The sequence below is a fragment of the Hyperoodon ampullatus genome (genome assembly GCF_949752795.1).
Source record: "Hyperoodon ampullatus genome assembly, chromosome: 15".
NCBI classification, from domain to species: Eukaryota; Metazoa; Chordata; class Mammalia; order Artiodactyla; family Ziphiidae; genus Hyperoodon; species Hyperoodon ampullatus.
In genome coordinates this window covers 69,075,169-69,101,477 of record NC_136928.1, presented here as the reverse complement: position 1 = coordinate 69,101,477, position 26,309 = coordinate 69,075,169, and the positions used below count along the sequence as shown (strand labels likewise).

The 26,309-nt window shown below is 41.3% G+C and overlaps 1 protein-coding gene across 1 annotated transcript in view; it reads right to left on the bottom strand.

The window, feature by feature from the left end:
• DTNB (dystrobrevin beta) overlaps nucleotides 1-26,309 on the bottom strand; it is a 230,399-nt gene that overhangs the window by 62,792 nt on the left and 141,298 nt on the right. Inside the window, exon 9 of the mRNA XM_079720759.1 lies at nucleotides 12,265-12,342. Coding sequence (XP_079576885.1) covers nucleotides 12,265-12,342 — 78 coding nt within the window. The remainder of the gene's footprint in view (nucleotides 1-12,264; nucleotides 12,343-26,309) is intronic.

The following is a 26,309-nucleotide window of genomic DNA, read 5'->3' as shown; positions in this document are numbered from 1 at the left end:
CAGTCCATTAAACTCCATTTTAGTGTTATACGAAGACTGCTATTCAGAACTAGTGTTGTTTGCCAGATAATTAGTGATCGAAGCCAAAATAAGAAGCATTAACAATAGCTGCCTATGGTAAATAAGGAATTTATATGTCCGTGAATTTTCTGACAATTTTGTTTGGGGCATGGATGTTATATCATTCTACTCACATTCAAAACTGTACCTGTTTCCCAGATTTACTTTTTGAATTTAAACTCTTGCTTTTGATTATGCATATATGCATAAAATGTGTTGCAATGTGTACATGCAACACATATACAACCCCCAACTTACAAATAGATTTTGCTTTAGAAATCTGTTTTTCTAAAGCAGAGTCAATAGTTTGGAATAGTTTGGAACCCCATAAAATAATAAAATAATAAAAATAGTAATTGTTCTATTTCTAAGCCGTTAAACATGAATTCAATCCATAAAAGTAGGTGATTTTCATGCCTGAGTATACAACAGTTTGAATAGCACTTCTGATGGAAATTGGACATTTGAGTCAATGTTTGGAGCACCTACTAGGCATAAGTACTGTGCCAGGAGATGAGGACACCACAGCAAGCAAAACGCAGATGTGGCTGCTGCTCTCTTGATGCTAACAGTCAAGTTGAAAAGAGGTGATCACAAAAATAAGTAAAATTGCAAATGTAATGAGGGTTACAATGAGAAGGACACTGTTCTCCTATGAGAGGACATAATAGTAGAATTTTACCCAATTAGGGAGATCAGCAAAAGCAAGGATGAGTAGAATGAACCAGACTTGAAAAGAGGAGTGACAATGAAATGAATACGTTTCTCCCCGGGTACCCTAAAGAGCGTTCTTTCCCTCACAAGGCATCCCCCAACTCTAAACCAATGGTAAAAATGAGCACAGTTGGGGCCAGAGGGTCCTGATGGGACTGGTAGGGTCAAAGGCAGCATTTTTTAAAAATAAATTTATTTATTATTATTTTATTGTTGGCTGTGTTGGGTCTTCGTTGCTGTGCACGGGCTTTCTCTAGTTGTGGTGAGTGGGGGCTACTCTTCGTTGCAGTGCACGGGCTTCTCATTGTGGTGGCTTCTCTTGTTGCAGAGCATGGGCTCTAGGTGCGCGGGCCTCAGTAGTTGTGGCTCGCGGGCTAAGGAGCTGTGGCTCACGGGCTCTAGAGCGCAGGCTCAGTAGTTGTGGTACACGGGCTTAGTTGCTCCATGGTATGTGGGATCTTCCCGGACCAGGGCTCGAACCTGTGTCCCCTGCATTGGCAGGCGGATTCTCAACCACTGCGCCACCAGGGAAGTCTCAAAGGCAGCATTTCTAAAAGTGTGTTTCCCCAGATTTCTTCCTTCAGAACTCTCAAGCTTTTACTGAATCAAATTATCTGGGAACGAGGCCTGGGAATATGCATTTGAAATGAGCTGCCAGCGCTCCAGGTGCACACTGCAGCATGAGAACTGCTCTCCAAGATGATGGGAGCTTTGGAGCCTAGGTGATAATCTCCAGTGGTAACAAGAGAGGGCGCATTTGGCCAAGGTTAAGAGCACACCTGTGGGGACAGGCATAAAGGGGAAGGGATCTGAGGTGGGGGAGGTCGGAATGAAGGGTAAGCGGCGGTGGGACAAGGCCAGAGGCAGTACAATCATGCGAGAGGCTGCACACTGCAGCCCTGGTAGCGGAATTATTTACTAAGTAGGAGGCAGCAGAGCATAGCAACTGAGAGCACAGGCTTTGGAGTCAGGCAGTCTTGGGTTTAATCCAAACTCTGATACTTATTAGCAGTGTGAGCTTGAACATTAACCTCTCTATGTCTTAGTCCTCTCATCTGTAAAATAATAATAATATAAAATCTGCCTCATGAAATTTACTTTAGAGAGTGTTGGGAGGATTAAATAAGATAACATAGTCGTCACTACCAACAAAGTACCTGTGACCCATCAGATAATTTTATAGGTCTTCTTTTGCTTGTTCTCAGAACAATCTTCCATAAAAGATATTGCTGTAATCCTCACAACTTTATATTCCAGCCCTGACCTCTCCCTGGAGCTCTAGAATCATGTATTTGATGCCTGTTCAACATCTCCCCTTGCATGCCTAACAGGCATCTCAAACCCAACGTGTTCAGAATAGAACTCTTTTTTTTTTTTTTTTTTTTTTGTGGTACGCGGGCCTCTCACTGTTGTGGCCTCTCCCGTTGCGGAGCACAGGCTCCGGATGCGCAGGCTCAGCAGCCATGGCTCACGGGCCCAGCCGCTCCGCGGCATATGGGATCCTCCCAGACAGGGGCACGAACCCGTATCCCCTGCATCGGCAGGCGGACTCTCAACCACTGCGCCACCAGGGAGGCCCCAGAATAGAACTCTTGATTCTCCTCACCCTACTTCCTCACCTGCCACTCCCCCAGACTGGCCAGTTTAAATAAAAAGCATCCCCATTTACCCAGTCATCAAGCCAAAAGCTGAGTCGTCGTCTTAATTTCTCTCTTTTCCTCATGCTCCACATCTAATCTCTTAACAAGTCCTGCTGGCTCTACTTTCAAAATAGCTCCCCAGGGACTTCCCTGGTGGCTCAGTGGTTGAGAATCTGCCTGCCAATGTAGGGGACACGGGTTCAAGCCCTGGTCCAGGAAGATCTCACATGCTGCGGAGCAACTAAGCCCGTGCGTCACAACTACTAAGTGTGTGCTCTAGAGCCTGCGTGCCGTAAGCACTGAAGCCGGTGTGCCTAGAGCCTGTGCTCCGCAACAAGAGAAGCCACCGCAATGAGAAGCCCACGTACTGCAATGAATAGTAGTCCCTGCTCGCTGCAATTAGAGAAAGCCTGCCCGCAGCAATGAAGACCCAATGCAGTCAAAAATAAACAAACAAATAAATAAACAAAACAGATCCCCAAACCAGCCACTCTCACCACCTCCACTGCTGCCATAATTTCTCATCTGGAATTTCTCACCCAGTGTCACTTGGTCTACTCCAAGAGCCTCTTGACTGGTCTCTCTTCTTCCACTCTTGTCCTCTACAGTTGAGCCTCCACACTGTGGAGATTTTTTAGCAACAAATCAGTTCAGAGGGGTGATGAAGACGTTCTAAAATCGGTTGTGGTAATGACTGCACAACACTGTGAATACACTAAAAACCACTAAATGGTACACTTTAAATGGATGAGCTGTATAATATATGACTAATACCCCAATAATCTGCATAAAAAATAAATCAACGATTCTGAAACTGCTATACACGCTACTAGAACTGACCGAGTAAGTAAACAGATGGTGACTGATGGAGTCAGGCTTCTCAGTGTTAAAGAGGGAAGTTACGGGTTTCCCTGGTGGCGCAGTGGTTGGGAGTCCACCTGCCGATGCAGGGGACACAGGTTCGTGCCCTGGTCTGGGAAGATCCCACATGCTGCAGAGCGGCTAGGCCCGTGAGCCATGGCCGCTGAGTCTGCGCGTCCGGAGCCTGTGCTCCGCAATGGGAGAGGCTACAACAGTGAGAGGCCCATGTACCGCAAAAAAAAAAAAAAAAAAGAGGGAAGTTACAGCTAACCAAGAGGGGACAGCTGGAGTGAGCCAGGTGCTACTGCATTAGAACCTGATACTCCAGTATAACTCATGTCCTTTATTTCTCAGCCCTCAATGAAACAAGCAGGCAATATTGTAAGATGCTACGTGCTTGAAATAACTGAAGAAGAAAATCCCTTTCCTAGCAGAAGAAGTGCTAATAAGAGGCAAGCAGCAGCAAGATTTGGAGAAAAGGAATAGGTTTCTGGATAAAGCCTGGTGAGTTCTTGCCCTCAGGGAGCTAAGAGTCTAGAAAGGCATGGAACAAACAGGTAATTACAACAGTGTGATATATACAAGATGCTACAGATCACACAAGATGAACACTTAATCTAGTTTTAGGATTTAGGGAAGGCTTCCTGGAGGGGTTGAAGCTAAGTTAAGAAGGCAGAATTAGATGACAAGGAGAGGAGAGTAACAGGAAAAAGGATGGGAAGCACCAAGGCGGAAGCAGCATATGCAGAAACCTGCTTGGGGAACTGTGAGTGATTAAGTAATTCTGAGTGTAGATGCCAAGTAGAAAGAGTGGAATAGGTACGCCTGGAGAGGCTAGCAAGGGTCAGCTCAGATATGAAGCATGTGGGCTTTATCCTGCAGAACTGCACTGCCACTAGCCACATGTGGCTGTTTAAATTCAAATTAATTCAAATTAAATAAAACTAAAAATTCACTGTGTTGCCCCAGTCACATTTCAAGTGTTCAATACCCACATATGGCTAACGGCTACCATACCAGTTAGCACAAAACATATCCACGCTCTTGGACAGCACTGCAGAAAGGAAGAGCGACTGGAGGTTTTTATCCAGGATAGTAACATACTCAGACCTGCATTTCATAAAAATCCCTTTGGTTGCAAAGACAAGACTGGATTGGTGGGGAGTACACTGGAGGTTTCCTAATAAGATCCAGGAAAAGGTAAGACCTTTTACTACAGCGCTGTTTTAAATGTCTGCTTATTAAAAGAAGTTGAAATATTTTAATAGTTTGATGTTAAAAGGAATAAAAAAAAACATGTAGGTCTAAGCCAGATCAGCACAGGAATCTGAGCATTGCTGTAGGAACTGCCATCATGTGCGCAAGCTCATGGAGCATCCCATCATTAGAAAGCAGCGCACTGCACCAAGTCAGCTGAGAGAGAGAGAGAGAGAGAGGGTATGTGTGTGTGTGTGTGTAAGTTCTACTGGTCATTTGTTGGATCTCAGGACTGGTCTGCCCTTTGCTAGCATGAAACCAAGGTAGCTGGAAGGAAGTATCTGGATGACAAGAACTCATGCTATGGTCTGGTTCCCTGGTGTCCCACAGGCACCTCTAACTCAACCTAACTCTGCTATCTTCCTCCCAAAATCTTCCTCCTGTGTTTTAACCAAAGGTACCTAACTCAAGCCAGAAAGAGCACCCCAGAGTCCAAAATCTACAGAGCCTGTCTTCACTCCCAGGATCCCTCAGGCATCTCAATCCAAGCATGACAACACTCAACTCACCATCTTTCTCTGCAAGCCTGTTCTTTCTTCCCCTCTGCTTTGCTGACAGTCCATAATAGACGTGATTCTTGCTCACATTTAGGACCTCAAGCCTCAGTCCAAAGAGAGGAGGAAACTATTCAAATTAAGGTTTTGAAGTATGGAATTGGAAATAAGCTTTTAGTCTGTACTGACCTGAGTTAGAACTGCTGAAGGGTTTACCTTAAATGCTTGAATGGAAATGGAATTTAATCCCAACCCAGAAGCAGTTGAAAATTGGCAGGCTGCCCAGGCCATCAGACAAACTTTGGAAATCTGCCAACACTGAGACCCTGCAGTTCCATAAGATTATGTGTTAATTTTCAATTACTCTGCTTTTCTGTCTTTCAAAAAAAAAAAAAAGATTGGAGAAAAAAATAATTCCTGAGTTGCCTTGGAGAAGTTCTCACGAAGAATTCACACAAGGTAGTTGTTTCATGGCCACGCTGAAAACCTCATTAGTTCTTGCTTTTCAACCAAACTCTATTCTTCTCATTTCACAGAAAGAAAGACAATCAGTGGCCTGAGTCCACATATGAATAGTTTCTGCCTTGACCAATTTCATTTTGCCTCTTTTCTCAGTTTCCCCACACCTCTGTTGTTTTCAGTCTGAAAAAGCAGCATGCTGTGGCTTTTGTCATTCCACTGTTTTCTGTAGATAACAAGATAAACTTTTTACCTTGGCACCCAGGCAAAAAGCCATTTTAACAACCCACCTCTTAACTTGGTCATGTTTCTACAGCTCAGAAATAGTACTTATATTGTAGCATCTTCTGGTCTTTAAAAACTGCTTTTCCTTCTTGTGAAGTATGTATTAAAGTAAAAAAGTTCTGATAAAATCTTGCCTTTACTTAAGATTCCTCACAATTGGTGGCTTACTCAGGGTCTGTGGCTCTCATATTTACCTGTTACCACCCAAAGATGGTGTTATGTCCCAACACAATCACCTTCATAAACTGAACAGAATAGAAAGAATTATTTAACCCTTGAGAAAAATAAAAATGAGGTGGTAGAGGAAAAAAGGTCTCCTTAAACAAATCTATGCAAATGGAAGTGTGATGTAATATACTAACACATGCAATTTTTTGTCAGAAACCAACTGAAAAAGCAGCTTATACCTACCTACATGTCTCCTCAGCTTCTCTGGGGTCAGCAGACCCCCCTGCTATTTTGTGAACCGACCCCCACCCATTCAACGATGTTATTCTAGGTAGGACCACTAAACAGAAAACCCCAGGGTGGGTAACATGATCCAAGACGGATCAAAAGGAACTTTCACTGAAAGTTTTCAAATTGGATCCACATAGGGTAATGAGGTTACAAAATGTGAACACATGGGTCTCTTGGCTTTGTTCCCTGCTGCGTGAAAAGGTAGTTCCCTCAGGGAAGAAGGAGCAGATGTGTAGCAGAGAGGATCAAGGAGCATGGGCAGGGGGTGGGTTGGGGGGAAACACCTACATGAGTCAGAGTTCCCCTTGCTCTGTCATCCGGGAGGCCCAGCCGAATACCCCCTCCTTTGCCCACAGTCTGGTTACAAAAACAAAAAATCTTCTCGTTTTCCCTAAGCCAATTCACTCTGAGCTTCTGTTACTTAACAGCCAAGACTTCTGACCAAAATAGAAACTAATACTAGGAGTGGGGTGTAACACTGATTGGAACTAGCTAAGTCAAGTTGAGGTGCCAGTGGTAGCAAAACTCTCCATCCCAGGGAGGGAATACATCAATCTTTGCTATATGACTACAGAGCAAAGCCACTGGTTAAACTGTAATCTCTGGGATCCTGGGACTTAGATCTTGTGCCCCTTCTGGCTGGAGTCCCAGGCACTTTGAGAGGAATAACAGGATGCAGTAGTGATTTCTTGAAGTCTTTAATATGATATTGCAAGGGAAAGAGATGCGTTGTCTGGAAGCCAGTTGCCTCAGCCCACCAAGGTGAGATAATTAAGACAACTAGGGTTTTTATGGGGGTTGTATTATCCCAAAAACCACAAACATAAATCTCAACTCTGGCAGGGTTGGTAGGGGTAGAGGCCCAGTTATGTATGCAATCTGAGACTGAGACCGTAAATGCTTCTTAAACAGACTATCAGCTGTCATTCTGTATCCCTCCCTCAGAGCCTTCTAATTCCCGGGTGGGCTTTCCTCCGGGTTTCTCTGTTGGCTTAGGTTTTAATTCTCTCCAGTCTGGAAAATCAGTTACCATTCATCCATCTGCTTTGCTGCTTCCAAAATGGTGCTATTGTCTCCTTGTCCATTTTCCTCTGTTGTTGGTTTCTACTAAAGAAAATGTCTCGACTGTCATTTTCATGGTGTTTCAGGAGGAAACAGGCAAATGTGGCTTAATATGTCATGTTTTCTGTTACTTCCTTTTCCTCCCTTCTCTAAAATGCAATTATCCTATTTTCAGATCTCTACTTTTGTAGAGCTGTGAGTTGTAGAGATGTGTGAGTTCTTAAAACTTATAATTTGGTCCACGGTAGAATGGGTTAATGAATCACAGAAGATGTACCTAGACCTGATCCTGACAAATGGACATGACCTAGATATCGGGGACCCAGTGCTGTCTGCAGGGGATGGATAAGACTCCTGGGAGAGGCAAGGATGCATTTGCAGTCATACTGCTGCATTGTCTGAGGAGGAAAGCTCTGAAGTGGAAACGTGCATGGGAAGGGGTATGTGTGTGTGCATGTACACACTTGTGCACACCTCTGTGTGCTTGGTAGCAAAACAGTGCTCTGCCAACAAATTCTGTTATTCTTCTTTCCCAGGATCTCTCCTCTTCTTGATGGTAGAACCTTCTTTTGGGGAGATGCTCCTCCCTCTATTCTGATGATACAAGTCTAATGAGTGTGGCTTATCACACATACACAAGGATGGGCAGTAATGCCATCCAGGACAATAAGAATCTTTTCTTGGAGTTTTCTAACCCTAGGGAGGAAAAGCACAACCTCTTGAGTGACAAGGCTGTAGATGTGAGTAAAGCCATTGGCATCTTGAGAGGTGGCTGTTCTGTAGGAGAAGGGAATGAAGACAGCACACTGAGAGAAGCCGAGAGATGGAGAAGCCACAGGTGGACACCCTGGTGGCAGTTCAGTTGCTTTGTGATCTCTGGACACTTCTGCCCTTCCCTTCTGCTTTTGCCTTTGTCTTGGGGGTTTGTGCCTTTTATTTTCTTCTTTTTCTTTTATTGTGGTAAGAACACATACGATCTACTCTCTTAACAAATTTTTAAGTGTATGTTAGAGTATTTTTAAGTATAAGCACAAGGTTGTACACCAGATCTTTGGAACTTTTTCATCGTGCTTAACTGGGTTTGTACTTTTAAAAGTTAGATTTTAATACCTGAAGTTAAAAGAGTTAAAACTACTATACCAATCAAATGCACAAAGCCAAAAGTTTCATACTGGAGGTTTTTGTTGCTGCCAACCTTATATGAAATGCCCACAGAGTTGTAAATATTTATATCTGTATAAATAATTAAAGCCAAAGCTTTAGAAGACATTAAAAATATTAGCATCATTTTTCATATTGGTCTGAATATAAGGTATGACTTAAAATAGTACAATAGTACAGAGCATAATAACATAATCACACTCTGAACCCTGGGGAAGAAGAGGGACAGAAGCCAGCCTTGGAGGAAGTCGGATAGTGGAGGGACATTTTAAGTCTCTGTTTTAAAGTTATGAAAGTTTGTTTGTTTTTATGTGTACTGTTCTGATTCTTTAACAGAAAGCAAATTTCCAGAAACTACTTAGTCTAAGACAAAGATGAAATTTCTTTTCTACTGTAGAAATGTCAATAAAAATATTAGAGGGCAAATCCCTAGAGTGGAACCTTTCAGGAACATAATTTACAGTTTCTCACATGATTGCCAGCATCTTTGCCATTTATAAGGTTTTCTTCTGTACAAAGTAACCATTACATTTGAGATCATCTTTTATTTGGACTAATCAAGTATTGTTTCTCATCAATGGGGTTATCACTTTTTAAAAAAAATATTTATTTATTTGACTGCACCAGGTCTTAGTTGCAGCAGGTGGGCTCCTTAGTTGCAGCTTGCTGGCTCCTTAGCTGCGGCACGTGGGCTCCTTAGTTGTGGCAGGTGGGCTCCCTTAGTTGCGGCTCCAGGGCTCCTTAGTTGCGGCTTGCCAGCTCTTAGTTGTGGCAGGTGGGCTCCTTAGTTGCAGCTCACTGGTTCCGTAGTTGTGGCACACGGGTTCCTTAGTTATAGCATGTGAACTCTTAGTTGTGGCATGCATGTGGGATCTAGTTCCCTGACCAGGGATTGAACCTGGGCCCCCTGCATTGGGAGCGTGGAGTCTTATCCACTGTGCCGGCAGGGAAGTCCCGGGTTATCACTAGTTTATTTATTTTTTTATCACTTATTTTAAATGCACAGCTTATAGAAAAGTTAGAAACTGGAGCTCTTAACTTTTTCCTGCATTTTTATTACTGTGCATGTTCTTGTCTGATACAGTGATTTATGTCTTATGCTGAGTTCTAAAGAAAACCTCTTATTTCTGGAGAGTAGCTTTGTGCCCCTTGAGACTTCTCTGCCCCAGCAGAGGAAGGATCTATGACTGGGATGACGTGCTGGGTTCCTGGCTTTCATCAGACTCTGGAGACAAAGGTCTGACGACATTCAGAGGAGAAAATAAAAACTGATGAGTCCTCGAGGAAGTAAATAGGATACTACCTGAAATTTATACCATTTAGAAACTGGGGCCATGAAGAGCCAAATCTATGAATTACGCAGTTCATGTCCATATGTTCTATCATAATCTCATCCTGAAAATAAATGAAATCTCCTAAAATTCTAAGGACAATATTGTTAGGACAGGGGCATCATGTTCCCATGTAGCCTCTCCTCCAGCAACTACTCTTCTTGGTAAGTTACAGAGCTCCGCCTTTGTTTCGGTCTCCTAAGGGCTTTGGCTATGCTTGGTCCGCTGGTCAGCCCGTGGAGAGTCTGTGACAACCACCTCTAGCATTGACTGAGCCTACCTAGAAAGAGATGCTAGCTGAAATGCTGACTTTAAAATAAAATCTTAACCCAGGCTATACTATCTTATCTGAAACAACTTTCAGAAATGGTAGATATTTTGTGACTGACAATTGCAGCTGGCCAGTGACTACTGAGCTGGGGCTTCATACAGCAACATCAAGCCTAAAGGTTAGTAGCCCTTCTAGAGAGGAGCTGGGATGACTACTGCTCCCAAGTCCCTTCCTTCAGTCTTCTCAAGCAGTAAAACATCATCCACAAATATGCACTCCCTCCAACAGCCTCTAGGAGCTACATTCAGCCGTGGTCACTGAATGCATGGTGCCCTTGATCACCATGCACTTAGGGCCTCAGGGACTCAGGTGACTCAAAGTGACAAAAGTAGTAAATGAAGAGAACTCAGGTGAAGTGAAACCCTAATACATGGCATTACTAAAACTAACATAAAACCTACAAGCTGACTGCTTTCAATAATCTATCTTGTCTTCCTAGTATTGAAACAGAAACATTCCTGAGTTGATATTTAGATTCTAGGTCTGGGTCTGAATGCTATGGGTGTTTAACATAAAAAGTTAAGGCCAGCAAGGGTGGTTGTAAAATCTAGGCAGGTGGGAGAGGTTTAATTGCTTTGTACTCTTTCATAAGCCTCCATTCTTCCTTGAGAGGGCATTAGCCATAAATTATTCTCTCTTCCCCACCTGTTCTCTCATTACAGTTTACTTCCTAAATAATGACAACAGTATGTTACATTCTCAAATAAACCCCACAACATAGATACTATTATTCTCCTCATTCTACAGATAAATCAACAAAGATAAGAATCTTGTTCAAGGTCAGATGACAGCCAGGATTCAAATGCAGTGTGGCTCAGAAGTCTGTGCTCAGTACAGACCGTGCTCATACCACCAATTCTGCCCAAAAGAAGCGGCTCGGCTATTGTCCTGCTAGTAGTGTCCCAACAAGGCTGCGGACAAGTACTCTCACCTGGTCCGGGTCTTGAGTCTCCACGAGGATAACACTGTATTATCAAGTCACTCTCACTTGTTAAGTCCCTAAATCCTCTATTCCAGGGTGGAGGATCCCTATAGTTTACTCCTTTGCTTCTAAGGCTATTTCCCAAATCTGCTTGATGGTAAGAATCACCTGGAATACTTGTTATACGTGTAGCTTCCCAGGATCTCAGGATCCACTGGGTCTGATGTGATCTCAGAAATGTGTATGTTTAGCAAGTGACCTGGGTGATTCTTCTCATCACTCAAGTTCAGGAAATACTGCCCTAGGAGTTTTACCCAATGGAACACACATAGTTGATCTTAAGTATTATATATTATATATATTAAGTCAAAGTATTATTAAGTAAATGACATTTCTATAGCTAAACTGATCCAAAGCAATCGGTACATATGGTTTTCTTCAGGTTTGCAGTACAAAGTGCTTTTCTTCAGGAAGGACTTGGGGAGTGGGTTGGAATGTCTTCATTCTTTTTTGTTTTGTTTTTTTGTTTTTTTTGAGTGATGACTGTTAGAAAGAATTCTTTAATGGTTGTACTCTTGAGGGACTTTCTGCATTGCTCTGGTGACGGAACAGCTTAAATCAGACAGAAAGTAAACCATTTCATACAGATCTTTTAAGTCCTGCCTAAGAGAATTCTGGAGAAGAGTAAACTAAATAAAGAGGAGAAAGGAGTAGACTGTTCTAGTTTCTTGAAGGACCCTAAGGAAACTCCCTGTATAACTAAGAGAGGGACTCAGGCTTTTCAGCTTAAATGCTTATGAATTCTATGTAGAATGATTTAGAATATAAGGAATTAGCTCAATTTACAGAGTCAAATCAGGAAGCAGAAATGATCTTTGATGCTTCAAGAACTCTAATGCAAAAATGTTGAAATTCGTGCTCATCAAAATATTGTTTGATGTTAAAAAAAAGAGCTCAAACATGCCTAATCTGCTTTGACACTATGTTCACTGCTTGTCACAAATGGAGAGCTTCCACCTCAGGCACCACTCCAAAGCAGCCTCCTTCAGTTGCTATATTTATAAGTTAGTAGGGAAAAAAAGGAAGATAAAAAGTCGAAAATAATATAAAAAGACAGTCAAAGGAGGGGAGGAAAGCCAGTCCTTTCTGCCCTGTGGAATGCTCTGCTTCCCAGGCCAGAGGCCAGTACCCAACTGTGAGCAGCAACTGCCGCACAAGCATCACGTACCTCTTGGTGGGAGTGGGAGCCCCGGAGGACATGTGGCTCACCATGGTGTCATTCACATTCGTCAGAGGGCGAGGAGGACTGAAAAGAAAAGACATGGACATTATATTAATAATTACCAGTGAGACTAGGGGAAACAAATGAAAAAGTGATAAGGGCAAAGGACCAACTATCATTCTTGATAAGCACAGTGGGACCCATAGTGAGTGAAGGTAGAAATGGATACTTTCAGCCTAAGTAAACTCAACAAGAAAGTCCTCTCGCACAAAGCCAAAGGACCCCAGAGCCATGTGCTACCTGGACAGGAGCAACAAACTGTACCCACACGGCTACAGGGATATAACTCCAGTGGCTCTTGTTTTACAGTTTTAGCACACAAGAATCTGCATTCTGCATTTCAGTTGTTTACAGGATCGCTAGGTGTGTGGCAACTGTGGTGTGTTACAAAGGTCACAACAGCAACACGCATGTTTTTCCTGAGATTTGGTTAGAGCTCACTGTCTTCCCTCAGATTTAGTTTGTATACTTTTTACTGAAACAATTAAATTGTTAAATACTAAGTTCTTTTATTAATCCTTTACTAGCATCTTAACAATGAGTTCATACCTGTACTCTGATTAGAAGGGTTTCTTTCATAAACTAATCCAAATTTAAATTTGAAGTAAGCATTTTTGATAACTTGTCTTTAACGGCTAGTTTTCTGGACTCAAGGTCTCTTTCATCCTCTTGTGAGAGTCCTAAATGAACAACTCCAAAATTATCAAAAAGAATCTGTGATTCTGCCTTTCAGCCATTCTTCAGCCCCTCTCCTTCCCCACCAGGTTCAGTTACAAAGGGCTTCTGTCTTGCACTTGGAACCACATGACTACTGCTAAATATTCCTCCTGGGAAATCTCTCACTTCCTCTCCTAAACTGAAAGAAGTACTTTTCAGAGAAATTTGTCCATCAAAAGCAGAAAAGTGAAACAGAAAAGTCCTTCTCTCATATTTAAGTGTTTGGGAACTACCTCCTGGTTCCTCCTTATCTCTAAGAGCTGAGTTAACTATGAAATTGTTTTTTAGAGGTTATACTCAGCAAGTCCCGGTGAACATTAAGGGACCAGAACCTTTATTGTTTTTGCAGGTTTCATAGTCCATTCAAACACAGGCACAAGGGAAAATTTTCAGGTAGATCCAATGTACTTAGAGAAAAGTTTAAGAGGGATGGATGGATGGATCGACCTCTAAATCTATCTATCTTTACGCTCCTTTTTAAAAAAACCAACTTCATTTCTGGGTAGGGAAATATTTTTCTTTTTTTTTTTTTTTTTTTTTTGCACTACGCGGGCCTCTCACTGCTGTGGCCTCTCCCGTTACAGAGCACAGGCTCCGGACGTGCAGGCTCAGCGGCCATGACTCACGGGCCTAGCCGCTCAGCGGCATGTGGGGTCTTCCCGGACCGGGGCACGAACCCGTGTCCCCTGCATCGGCAGGTGGACTCTCACCCACTGCGCCACCAGGGAAGCCCCGGGAAATATTTTTAATGACTTCTCATTTAATGGAGAGGATCAAAGATGGGAAGTAATTTGCAGGGAATCGATTTAGGTCTCTTGATTTTTAAGCCAGAGCAGTATGCTTATTGTGTCCTCCCTTTGTGTGACAAAGTAAGACATTCAGAGTTGAAATATGCCTTTCTAGGCTAGAATTCAATTACATGTTATTTATCTCACTACCTACTTTCCAGGCAGCTATCCAATTTTGCCTCCAAACTTTCAAGCCTAAAGGTAGTGCTGTGCTGAGATATAATCAATTAATCAACTGTTTTAGGTTGATTAATAACAGAAGTGAACACAGAAACTAGCTTCATTTTAGCCCTAAATTTATATTTTTGCCTCTCATTCTTTTAAATCCATTGTCCAAAGGGAACAAGGAAACAATGCCTATGAAAGAAACAAATCCAGCATCATAACTTTTCATACAGAAGGCACCAGAAACATTCTGGTCCTGCAAACACAATGGCCTTTGCTTCTTTAATATACTATTATTAGCAACCCATTTCCAAAACAAGATAAGGACATGTTCATGTTGATTTCAGAACTTATGTAGTTACCCAGTATATTTCAATATTGAAGATACTACTGCATTCAATTTCCTTTCTGACATTCTCCAAGGAAAAATGACAATCGGAAAAAAAAGTTTTTTAATTCCCTAAGTGTGGATCCATGTGATAAAATCTCATGATTTGTAGCATTTTGTTTGGTCTGATGCCACAGAAGTCTTTAATAATTATCTCTATCTCTTGGTAGACATCATGATCAATTATTATCTTACAGCACACATATCAAAGCCTCTTCTCTAATACTCAAAACCAGACAGTAATGATTACATTGTAAGTTGTAAACTAATCATAACTGCGCCCAAATTTCATACCATTTCTGAACTCCTAATGTTTTGTTAGGGAAATAGGTATGTGTTTATAGTCCAAAATGAAAGAGGCATCTGAAAACTTAAAGGGGGTCTTTCCTGTAGAATCTACCACTAGGCCCACAATTCACTGTGAAAGCCAACAGCTTAGATGTGGTCTTAGGAGATGTAATACATCAAAAATGACTTCTGGCTTAAGAAGAAAAAAGAATGCTTCTAGGTGTGAAGCAGACATTAATGGTACCAGTTACAGAAACTTACAAAGCAGTAGAATTGACACAACTCACCACATCAGTTTTGTTGATCTTTAACATTCAAAACCTGCTGAATACCTTGAACATGTCACCAGATGTTCTATATCTTCCTTTGGTGAAGATCTCAGCAAGGTATTTTTAGACAGTAATGAGTCCCATGATACCCAAGTGACCACCAACCATCACTTGGTACAGAGATTTGAGAGGTTCCTTTTGTTAATAAGACAGGCCAATTTTTTGGATGAGGAGATAGAAACAGATGAATGATCTAGATAGAAGGTAATTTGCTAGTTAGAAAAGGTGGGTATAAAAAGAAGACTTAGAATTTGTTAATTCTTTTTTTTTAATATATTTTTTTAGAATTTGCTAATTTTTTTTTCTTTCATATTTTTGGCGGTGCCGTGAGGCTTGTGGGATCTTAGCTCCCTGACCAGGGATTGAACCTGAGCCATTGGCAGTGAAAAGTGCCAAGTCCTAACCACTGGACTGCCAGGGAATTCCCAAGAGAATTTGTTAATTCTTAATCAAAAGGAAAGAGGCATGCCTCCTGGGTGCCTACTCATACAAGATAAGTAGGACTATTGTTATCTTAATAACCTAGCTATATGTACATAAACAAATCATCACAATTCAAAGTAATGAGAGCAGCAACACAAGTATACACAAAGTATTGTGGAGTCACAGATGAAGAGCTGTTACTCCTGCCTGGAAGAACAAGGGGTATAGTCAGGTGTAAGTCACATTGAGGAGAGAGTTTTCCAGATACAGAAAAAAGTTAAGGGCAACTTAGAAGAAATGGTATGGAAAAAGGCACAAAAATCCAAAAGTACATGGCATATTTGGGTGTAACTTATTTGGCTAGACTCAAAGGCCTTGGGAGGACAGTAGTTGAAAATGCATCCAGAAAGGGCGATGAGGGCCCGGATGTGAATGACACCTGTTCTATCACAAGAGAAGAAGTTTGGACTTTATACTGTAGGCAGTGGGGGAAGCATTAAAACTTGCGGTACGCGGGCCTCTCACTGCTGTGGCCTCTCCCGTTGCGGAGCACAGGCTCCGGACGCGCAGGCCCAGCGGCCACGGCTCACGGGCCCAGCTGCTCCGTGGCATGTGGGATCCTCCCGGACCGGGGCACGAACCCGTGTCCCCTGCATCGGCAGGCGGACTCTCAACCTTTGCGCCACCAGGGAAGCCCTAGAACTTTTTAAGCCAAAGGATGATGTGACTATAGCAGGCTTTTTTTTTTTTTTTTTTTTTTTTTGAAACTGCCTTTTATTTATTTATTTATTAATTATTTATTTATTTATGGTTGCGTTGGGTCTTCGTTTCTGTGCAAGGGCTTTCTCTAGTTGCGGCAAGCGGGGGTCGCTCTTCATCGCAGTGTGCGGGCCTTTCACTGTCACGGCCTCTCTTGTTGCAGGGCACAGGCTCCAGACACGCAGGCTCAGTACTTGTGGCTCACGGGCCTAGTCGCTCCGCGGCATGTGGGATCTTCCCAGACCAGGGCTCGAACCCGTGTCCCCTGCATTGGCAGGCAGATTCTCAACCACTGAGCCACCAGGGAAGCCCATAGCAGGCTTTTGAAATGATAACTCCAGAAGCTTGTAAAATACTGGTTTTAATCCAGGTGTGCACTGGAATCATCTGGGAAGTTTATTATTTTTTTTTTTGCTGTACGCGGGCCTCTCACTGCTGTGGCCTCTCCTGTTGCGGAGCACAGGCTCCGGACGCGCAGGCTCAGCGGCCATGGCTCACGGGCCCAGCCGCTCCGCGGCATGTGGGATCGTCCCGGTCCGGGGCACGAACCCGTGTCCCCTGCATTGGCAGGCGGGCTCTCAACCACTGCGCCACCAGGGAAGCCCTGGGAAGTTTTTTATATAATGAGATATCCAAGCTCTACCCTCAATTTAGTGAATCTGAATCTCTAGGGGCAACAGGATTCTTTTTAATGTACACCCCCATTTAAAAATCATTTATGTGTAAGACGTTTGGAAGGAGGAGGGAATGGAAGCTGGGACGTCAATGAAGAGGTTATGGCAATTGTCCAGATCAGTGATTATGAGGGTGGACAGTGGTAGTTAAGATGGGGAACAGACAAAAGGGAAAACACTGTGCAGGTAATATGGATAAGATGTGGTGACAGATTAAGTACACACGGTTAGTGAATAAAGAATAACTGAGATTCTTACCTCGACTACTTGGTAGATAGTGATAACATATCTAAACTAGGGAGCACAAGAGTAGGAAACAGGATTTGGTGTTGGACTGGTGGGAGTAGAGAGAATGAGCAGGAAGGTAAGGGTGAACCGATTTCAGCCGTGAAGTCACTGAATCTGAAGTGGCATTGGTAAGCACAGGTAAATGATATCTTACCTGTATCTTCCAAGCAGATGGAAATAAGAGAATGGAACCCAGGTGAGATGTCAAGTTTGAAAATATTTGAGTGTCATCATTTAAATTGTAGCTGTTCATTTGAATACTCTGATCATTATAAAGATGGATTTTAATTTATTTTTTTTAGGTGGAGCAGGATAAGTTTGGGAAAATATCCAGTAATAGGGTGGCTTAGATAATAGGTATAGAGCTTCTGGTTACTAGTTAGACAAAACTACTACTAGAAGGGCAGAGTCAAGATGGCAGTGAGGGAAGACACCGAGTTAGTCTCCCCACAACTAGGGTGCCTGCCGGCTGCTGGTGGAAAACCCTGACACCCAAGGAGACTGGAGGAACCCCCAAGTGAACCGGTAGGACTTTGGGAAACAGAGTAAGGAGGAGAAGTAGTGGTCAAACAGGATCGGCGCCCCTGAGGCCAGGGAGATCAAGAGAGGCAGGCAGGAGGGGCCCTGTGGGAGGAGCAGAGGGCAATCACCTGGCCCACTGGGCCTGGGGGGGCCTGCTGAGCTCCCAGGCCAGTCCCCTGCCCTCCAAGGCCCACCCCCCATCCCCCCCCCCGGCCACACTGGTCCTGGGGACATAGGAGGGAGGCTGGGGAGATCAGGAGAGGCAAGCAGGAGAGGCCCTCGAGAGGAGTGGGAGGGGAGCAGAGGGTGACTGCTCCGCCCACTTGGGCCCAGGGAGCCTGCTAAGCTCCCAGGCTGGTCCCCTGCCCTCCAAAGCTCCCTCCAGGCCCCATGAGTCCTGAGGGCATAGGAGGGAGGCTGGGGAGATCAGGAGAAGCAGGAGGGAGGGATCCTCTGGGAGGAGGGGGAGAGGAGTAGAGGGCGTTTGCCCCACCCACTAGGCCCGGGGAGCCTGCTGAGGTCCCAGGACGGTCCTCTGCCCTCCAAGGTCCCCCCACCCCCCACACCCCGCTGTACTGGTCCTGGGGGCATAGGAAGAAGGCCAGGGGAGAACAGGAGAAGCAGGTGGGAGGGGCCCTCTAGGACAGGAAGAGCTGGAGAGGAGAGGAAGGCGTTTGCCCCACCCACTCAAGCCCAGGAAGCCTGCTGGGCTCCCAGGTGAGGTCCCCTGCCCTCTGAGACCAGGGTTGGGGGGCACACCTGGGCCCCTTCTGTTCCTTGAGCCTAAGCCCCACCCCCCCAGCCCTTAGGTCCTTTTCCAGCCCTGTGGGTTCTAAGCATAGGCCCGCCTACCACCCAAACCTCACCCTTGCTCAGGTCCTGCCCTCCACAGCCAAGGCCTTTTCCCCATTTTTTGTTTTCTCTTTTCACTCCTCCTCTTCTTTACTATTATGGTACCGTTATACCTTCCGTTTGTTGATTCATCTATATTTTTATTTTTATTTCTAACATATCTGTTAGTTTCCTAGTCTAATTTTATTTTTTACTTTGTTATTGTTGTTTTTCCTTTTTTTGCCACCCCATGTGGCTTGCGGGATCTTGGTTCACGAGCCGGGGGTTGGGCCAAAGCTCCTGCGGTGGGAGATCCATGTCGGAACCACTGGACTAACAGAGAACCTCAGACCGCAAGTAATATTCACCACAGTGAGGTCTCATGGATGTCCTCATTTCAGCACCAAGACCCAACTCTACTCAACAGCCTACAAACTCCAGTGTTGGAAGCCTCAGGCCAAACAACCAGTAAGACAGGAACACAATCCCACTCATAAAGAAAAAAAAAAAAAAGAGAGACGGCAAAAAAATATGTCACATATGAAGGAGCAGGGTAAAAACCTACAAGACCAAATAAATGAAGAGGAAATAGGCAATCCACCTGAAAAAGAATTCAGAGTAATGATAGTAAAGATGATCCAGAATCTTAGAAATACAATGGAGGCATGGATTGAGAAAATACAAGAAGTGTTTAACAAAGATCTAGAAGAACTAAAGAACAAACAAACAGAGATGAACAACAAAATAACTGAAATGAAAAATACACTAGAAGGAATCAATAACAGAAAAACTGAGGCAGAAGAATGAATATGTGAGCTGGAAGACAAAATGGTGGAAATAACTGCCAAGGAGCAGAATAAAGAAAAAAGAATGAAAAGAATTGAAGACAATCTTAGAGACCTCTGGGACAACATTAAATGCACCAACATTCGAATACAGGGGTCCCAGAAGAAGAAGAGAAAAGGAAAGGGTCTGAGAAAACATTTGAAGAGATTATGGTGGAAAACTTCCCTAACATGGGAAAGGAAATAGTCACCCAAGTCCAGGAAGCACAGAGAGTCCCATACAGGATAAACCCTAGGAAAAACACACCAAGACACATATTAATCAAACTAACAAAAATTAAATTCAAAGAAAAAATATTAAAATCGGCAAGGGAAAAACAAAAAATAACATATAAAGGAATCCCCATAAGGTTATAAGCTGATTTTTCAGCAGAAACTCTGCAGGCCAGAAGGGAGTGGCAGGATATACTTAAAGTGATGAAAGAGAAAAGCCTACAACCAAGATTTCTCTACGCAGCAAGGATCTCATTCAGATTCAATGGAGAAATCAAAAGCTTTTCAGACAAGCAAAAGCTAAGAGAATTCAGCACCACCAAACCAGTTTTTCAACAAATGCTAAAGAAACTTCTCTAGGTGGGAAACACAAGAGAAGAAAAGACCCACAAAAACAAACCCGAAACGATTAAGAAAATGGTAATAGGAACATACATATCAATAATAACCTTGAATGTAAATGGATTAAATGCCCCAACCAAAGACACAGACTGGCTGAATGGATACAAAAACAAGACCCATATGTATGCTGTCTACAAGAGACCCACTTCAGACCTTGCAACATATACAGACTGAAGGTGAAGGGATGGAAAAAGATATTCGATGCAAATGGAAATCAAAAGAAAGCTGGAGTAGCAATACTCGTATCCGATAAAATACACTTTAAAATAAAGACTATCACAAGAGACAAAGAAGGATACTACATAATGATCGAAGGATCAATCCAAGAAGAAGATATAACAATTATAAATGTTTATGCACCCAACATAGGAGCACCTCAATACATAAGGCAAATGCTAACAACCATGAAAGGAGAAATTGACAGTAACACAATAATAGTAAGGGACTTTAACATGCCACTTACACCAATGGACAGATCATCCAAACAGAAAATAAATAAGGAAACACAAGCTTTAAATGACACAAAAGACCAGATAGATTTAATTGATATTTATAGAACATTCCACCCAAAAGTGGCAGAATACACTTTCTTCTCAAGTGCACATGGAACATTTTCCAAGACAGATCACATCTTGGGTCACAAGCCAAGCCTTGGAAAATTTAAGAAAATTGAAATCGTATCAAGCGTCTTTTCTGACCACAATGCTATGAGATTGGAAATCAATTACAGGAAAAAAAATGTAAAAAACACAAATACACGGAGGCTAAACAGTGCGCTACTAAATAACCAAGAGATCACTGAAGAAATCAAAGAAGAAATTTTAAAAATACATAGAAACAAATGACAACAGAAACACGACAACCCAAAACCTATGAGATGCAGCAAAAGCAGTTCTAAGAGGGACGTTCATAGCAAGTCAATCTCACCTCAAGAAACTAGAAAAATCTCAAATAAACAATCTACCCCTACACTTAAAACAACTGGAGAAAGAAGAACAAAGAAAACCCGAAGTCAGTAGAAGGAAAGAAATCATAAAAGTCAGAGCAGAAATAAATGAAATAGAAATGAAGAAAACAATAGCAAAGATCAGTAAAACTAAAAGCTGGTTCTTTGAGAAGATAAACAAAACAAAACTGATAAACCCTTAGACTCATCAAGAAAAAAAGGGAGAGGATGCAAATCAATAAAATTAGAAATGAGGGCTTCCCTGGTGGCGCAGTGGTTGAGAGTCCACCTGCCGATGCAGGGGACACGGGTTCGTGCCCCGGTCTGGGAAGATCCCACATGCCGCGGAGCGGCTGGGCCCGTGAGCCATGGCCACTGGGCCTGCGCGTCCGGAGCCTGTGCTCCGCAGGGGGAGAGGCCACAACAGTGAGAGGCCCGCCTACCGCAAAAAAAAAAAAAAAAAAAAAAATTAGAAATGAAAAAGGAGGAATCACAACTGACACTGCAGAAGTACAAAGGATTATAAGGGACTACTAAAAACAACTATATGCCAATAAAAGGGACAACCATGAAGAAATGGACAAATTCTTGGAAAGGTACAATTTTCCAAGACTGAACCAGGAAGAATTAGAAAACATAAACAGACCTAACAAAAGTAATGAAATTGAAACAGTAATTAAAAATCTTACAACAAACAAAAGTCCAGGACCAGATGGATTAACAGGCGAATTCTATCAAACATTTAGAGAAGAGCTAACACTGACTCTTCTCAAACTCTTCCAAAAAATTGCAGAGGGAGAAACACTCCCAAATTCATTCTACGAAGCCGCCATCACCCTGATACCAAAACCAGAAAAATATATCACAAAAAAAGAAAATTATAGACCAATATCATTGATGAACATAGATGCAAAAATCCTGAACAAAATACTAGCAAACAGAATCCAACAACACATTAAAAGGATCATACAGCATGATCAAGTGGGATTTATCTCAGGGATGCAAGGATTCTTCAATATATGCAAATCAATTAATGTGATGCACCATATTAACAAATTAAGGAATAAAAACTACATGATCCTCTCAATAGATGCAGAAAAAGCTTTTGACAAAATTCAACACCATTTATGATAAAAACTCTACAGAAAATGGGCACAGAAGGAACCCACCTCAACATAATAAAGGCCATATATGACACACCCACAGTGAGCATCACACTCAATGGTGAAAACCTGAAAGCATTTCCACTAAGAACAGGAACAAGGCAAGGAAGTCCACTCTCACCACTCTTATGCAACATAGGTTTGGAAGTCCTAGTCACGGCAATCAGAGAAGAAAAAGAAATAAAAGGAATACAAATTGGAAGAGAAGTACAACTGTCACTGTTTGCGGATGACATGATAACTATACATAGAAGATCCTAAATATGTCACCAGAAAACTACTAGAACTAATCAATGAATTTGGTAAGGTTGCAGGATACAAAATTAATGCACAGAAATCTCTGGCACTCCTATACACCAACAACAAAAAATGAGAAAGAGAAATTAAGGAAACAATCCCATTTACCATCGCAACAACAACAACAAAAACACCTAGGAATAAACCAGCCTAAGGAGGTGAAAGACTTGTACTCAGAAAAGTATAAAACACTGATGAAAGAAATCAAAGATGATGTAAACAGATAGAGAAATATACCATGTTTTTGGATTGGAAAAACCAACATTGTGAAAATGACTATATTACCCAAAGCAATCTACAGATTCTATGCAATCCCTATCAAACTACCAATGGCATCCTTCCCAGAATTAGAACAAAAAATTTCACAATTCATATGGAGACACAAAAGACCCCGAATAGCCAAAGCAATCTTGAGAAAGAAAAATGGAGTTGGAGGAATCAGGCTCCCTGACTTCAACCTATACCACAAAGCTACAGTAATAAAGATAGTATGGTACTGGCACAAAAACAGAAATACATATCAATGGTACAGGACAGAATGCCCAGAGATAAACTCTCGCACATATGGTCACCTAATTTACAACAAGGGAGGCAAGAACATTCAATGGAGAGAGGACAGCCTCTTCAGTAAGTGGTGCTAGGAAAACTGGACAGCTACATGTAAAAGAATGAAATTAGAACACCACCTAACACCATACACAAAAATAAACTCCAAATGGACTAAAGACCTAAATTTAAGACCAGACACTATAAAACTCTTAGAGGAAAACGTAGGAAGAACACTCTTTGACATACACCACAGTAAGGTCTTTTTTGACCCATCTCCTAGAGTAATGGAAATAAAAACAAAAATAAACAAATGGGGCTTAATTAAACTTAAAAGCTTTTGCATAGTAAAGGAAACCATAAACAAGACAAAAAGACAACCCTCAGAATGGGAGAAAATATTTGCAAATAAAACAACAGACAAAGGATTAATCTCCAAAATATACAAATAGCTCATGGAGCTCAATGTCAAAAAAACAAACAATCCAATTAAAAAATGGGCAGAAGACCTAAATAGACATTTCACCACGGAAGACATACAGATGGCCAGGTAGCACATAAAAAGATGCTCAACATCACTAATTATTAGAGAAATGCAAATCAAAACTACAATGAGGTATCACTCCACATCAGTCAGAATGGCTATTATCAAAAAATCTAGAAACAATAAATGCTGGAAAGGGTGTGGTGAAAAGGGAACCCTCCTGCACTATTGGTGGGAATGTAAATTGATACAACCACTATGGAAAAGTTTGGAGGCTCCCTAAAAAACTAAAAATAGAACTATCATATGACCCAGCAATCCCACTACTGGGCATATACTCTGAGAAAACCAAAATTCAAAATGAGTCATGTACCACAATGTTCACTGCAGCACTATTTACAATAGCCAGGACATGGAAGCAACCTAAGTGTCCATCGACCAATGAATGGATAAAGAAGATGTGGCACATGTATACAATGGAATATTACTCAGCCATAAAAAGAAATGAAATTGAGTTATTTGTAGTAAGGTGGATGGACCTAGAGTCTGTCATACAGAGTGAAGTCAGAAAGAGAAAAACAAATAGTGTATTCTAACACATATATATGCAATCAAAAAAAAAAAAGGTACTGATGAACCTAGAGGCAGGGCAGGAATAAAGATGTAGACAAAGAGAATAGACTTTAGGGCACGGTGTGGGGAGGGGAAAGCTGGGACGAAGTGAGAGTAGCATCGACATATATACACTACCGAATGTAAAATAGCTGGTGGGAAGGAGCTGCATAGCACAGAGAGGTCAGCTCAGTGTTTTGCGATGATCTAGAGGGGTGGGATAGGGAGGATGACAGGGAGGCTCAAGAGGGAGGGGATATGGGGACATACATATGCATATGGCTGATTCACTTTGGTATACAACAGAAACTAACACAGTATTGTGAAGCAATTATACTCCAATAAAGATCTATTAAAAAAAAAACTCCTATTAGAAAGTAAAAATTTAGCTTACTGCACAAGTCATTTTCGCATTACTTTTCTTATGACCAGACCACTCCAATTCATTCTGGTGGATGCTCTGGAATGTAGACTAACTTGAAATTAGAATTACTACAGAATCTCTCTTAAGGTTATTAAAGCTAGGAAGAGATGAAGAATAACTGATCATGCCTTTAAAATCTTTCAGGACAGATTATATATAATTGTGTATTTCTTTCTTTCATTTATCAAATATTTGTTGTGTCTCTACAAAGTGGTAGGTACTGTGCCAGCTGCTGGGGATAAAAATTAAAAGGATGAAAACTGAAGTTTTATGAAGAATAAAAATTCAGAAAAAATAATTATAATATAATGCAGTAAGTATTTAATAAAAGAAAAACTGTGACACGCTATGGGGAAATATTGAGATCACCTCACCCCATAAAGAGAAAATATATTTCCAGTGTGTTGAAGAACTAAATGTAAATGCTTAATTGTACAACTCACAAGAAAACATATAAGTCTATGGATAGAGAGGATTTTCTAAGCTCAAAAGCAATGGAAAAATTAGGAAGAAAGAGACAAATTAATTCAAATGATTTAAAAAATCAGAAAAGAAAGAAAAATACAAATTTGGGGAACTATTTCAACAAATGTGACAGAGCAAGAATTAACAGCCTTAATGTACAAGGGATTCATACAAATTTATAAGAAAACTATTAAGATTGCAATTAGAAAATGGTCAAAGTGAAAATACATGTTTAAAAAGAAATACAAATAATTCAATTTGAAAATACTTTATGAAAAAGCAAAGAAATTTGTTAAAATTACAGACCATTTTCCCTTATAAAAAATAATAATGATATTTTTAAACTTTAAGGTAATCTTAAGGCTGGAGAGGATTTTATGACACAGGCCATTAACTGTCTATTAGGTAAGAAAGTGGAAGTACAAAGTTAAGCAAAATTTCTAGAAAGCAATTTGACAATATGTCCATCAAAGATCTTTTAAAAAGTTCAAGTATTTTGACTCACTAATTCCCTTTCTAGGGATATATTCCAAGGACTTAATCAGAAATGTAAAGACAATTTTACATTTTAAAATATTTAGGAAAACATTATTTACAACAGAATAATTCTGGAAGAAACCTAAAATATTCAAATATGACAGAAAGGAAAAGTAAACCACAGTACATCAATAAATATAGCATATTATGCTGTCATTAAAAGATAATGCTTACAAAGAGTTTTCTAATTACATGAGAAATAGCTTATCATGTAAGAAGTAAAAAGAAGGGCAAGATAACTGTCATACTAGCTAACAATTACTGAATGTTTGATATATAGCTATTAGACACAGTGTTTAGGGCTTTAAATATATTATTTATTTTATCTTCACAACAACCCTATAAAATAAGATAAAATTATTTATACATACACACAGCATGGTCTCACCTAAACAATATAATAAGTGTAAAGCAAAATATCTGAAGGAAATGTCAAAATTTAAGAAAAGTGGAATTACAGGAATTATTTTTCTTGCTTATTTATACTTTCCTGTACTCCTCCAATTTTTCAAGTTTAATTTTTTCTTGATTTTCAGAGAAAAACATGCTTAATAGTTAAAACAGAAAAAAAAACCCTTATTATACCACTGAGTCAAATTTTCTAAAGTGAGCCTGTACTGTTTCTGTTATCACTAAGAAAGCAAACTGAGAAGGAAAGTGTTTTACAAACTTAGAACTTTGAGACTATTAGTAGAAGACCTGTTAGATGTTTTGAGTAGGTCCAAAATTCCACAACCCCCCAACATCCCTACCACCACATCCCCAAAAAAGAAAGAAAATATTTTAGGTCTGTCTACATTATCTCCTCTACTAAACTGCAGGAAATCTGTGTGCTTTTTTTATCACTGTATTTCGAGTATCTAGCATGGTACGAGACACGGATTA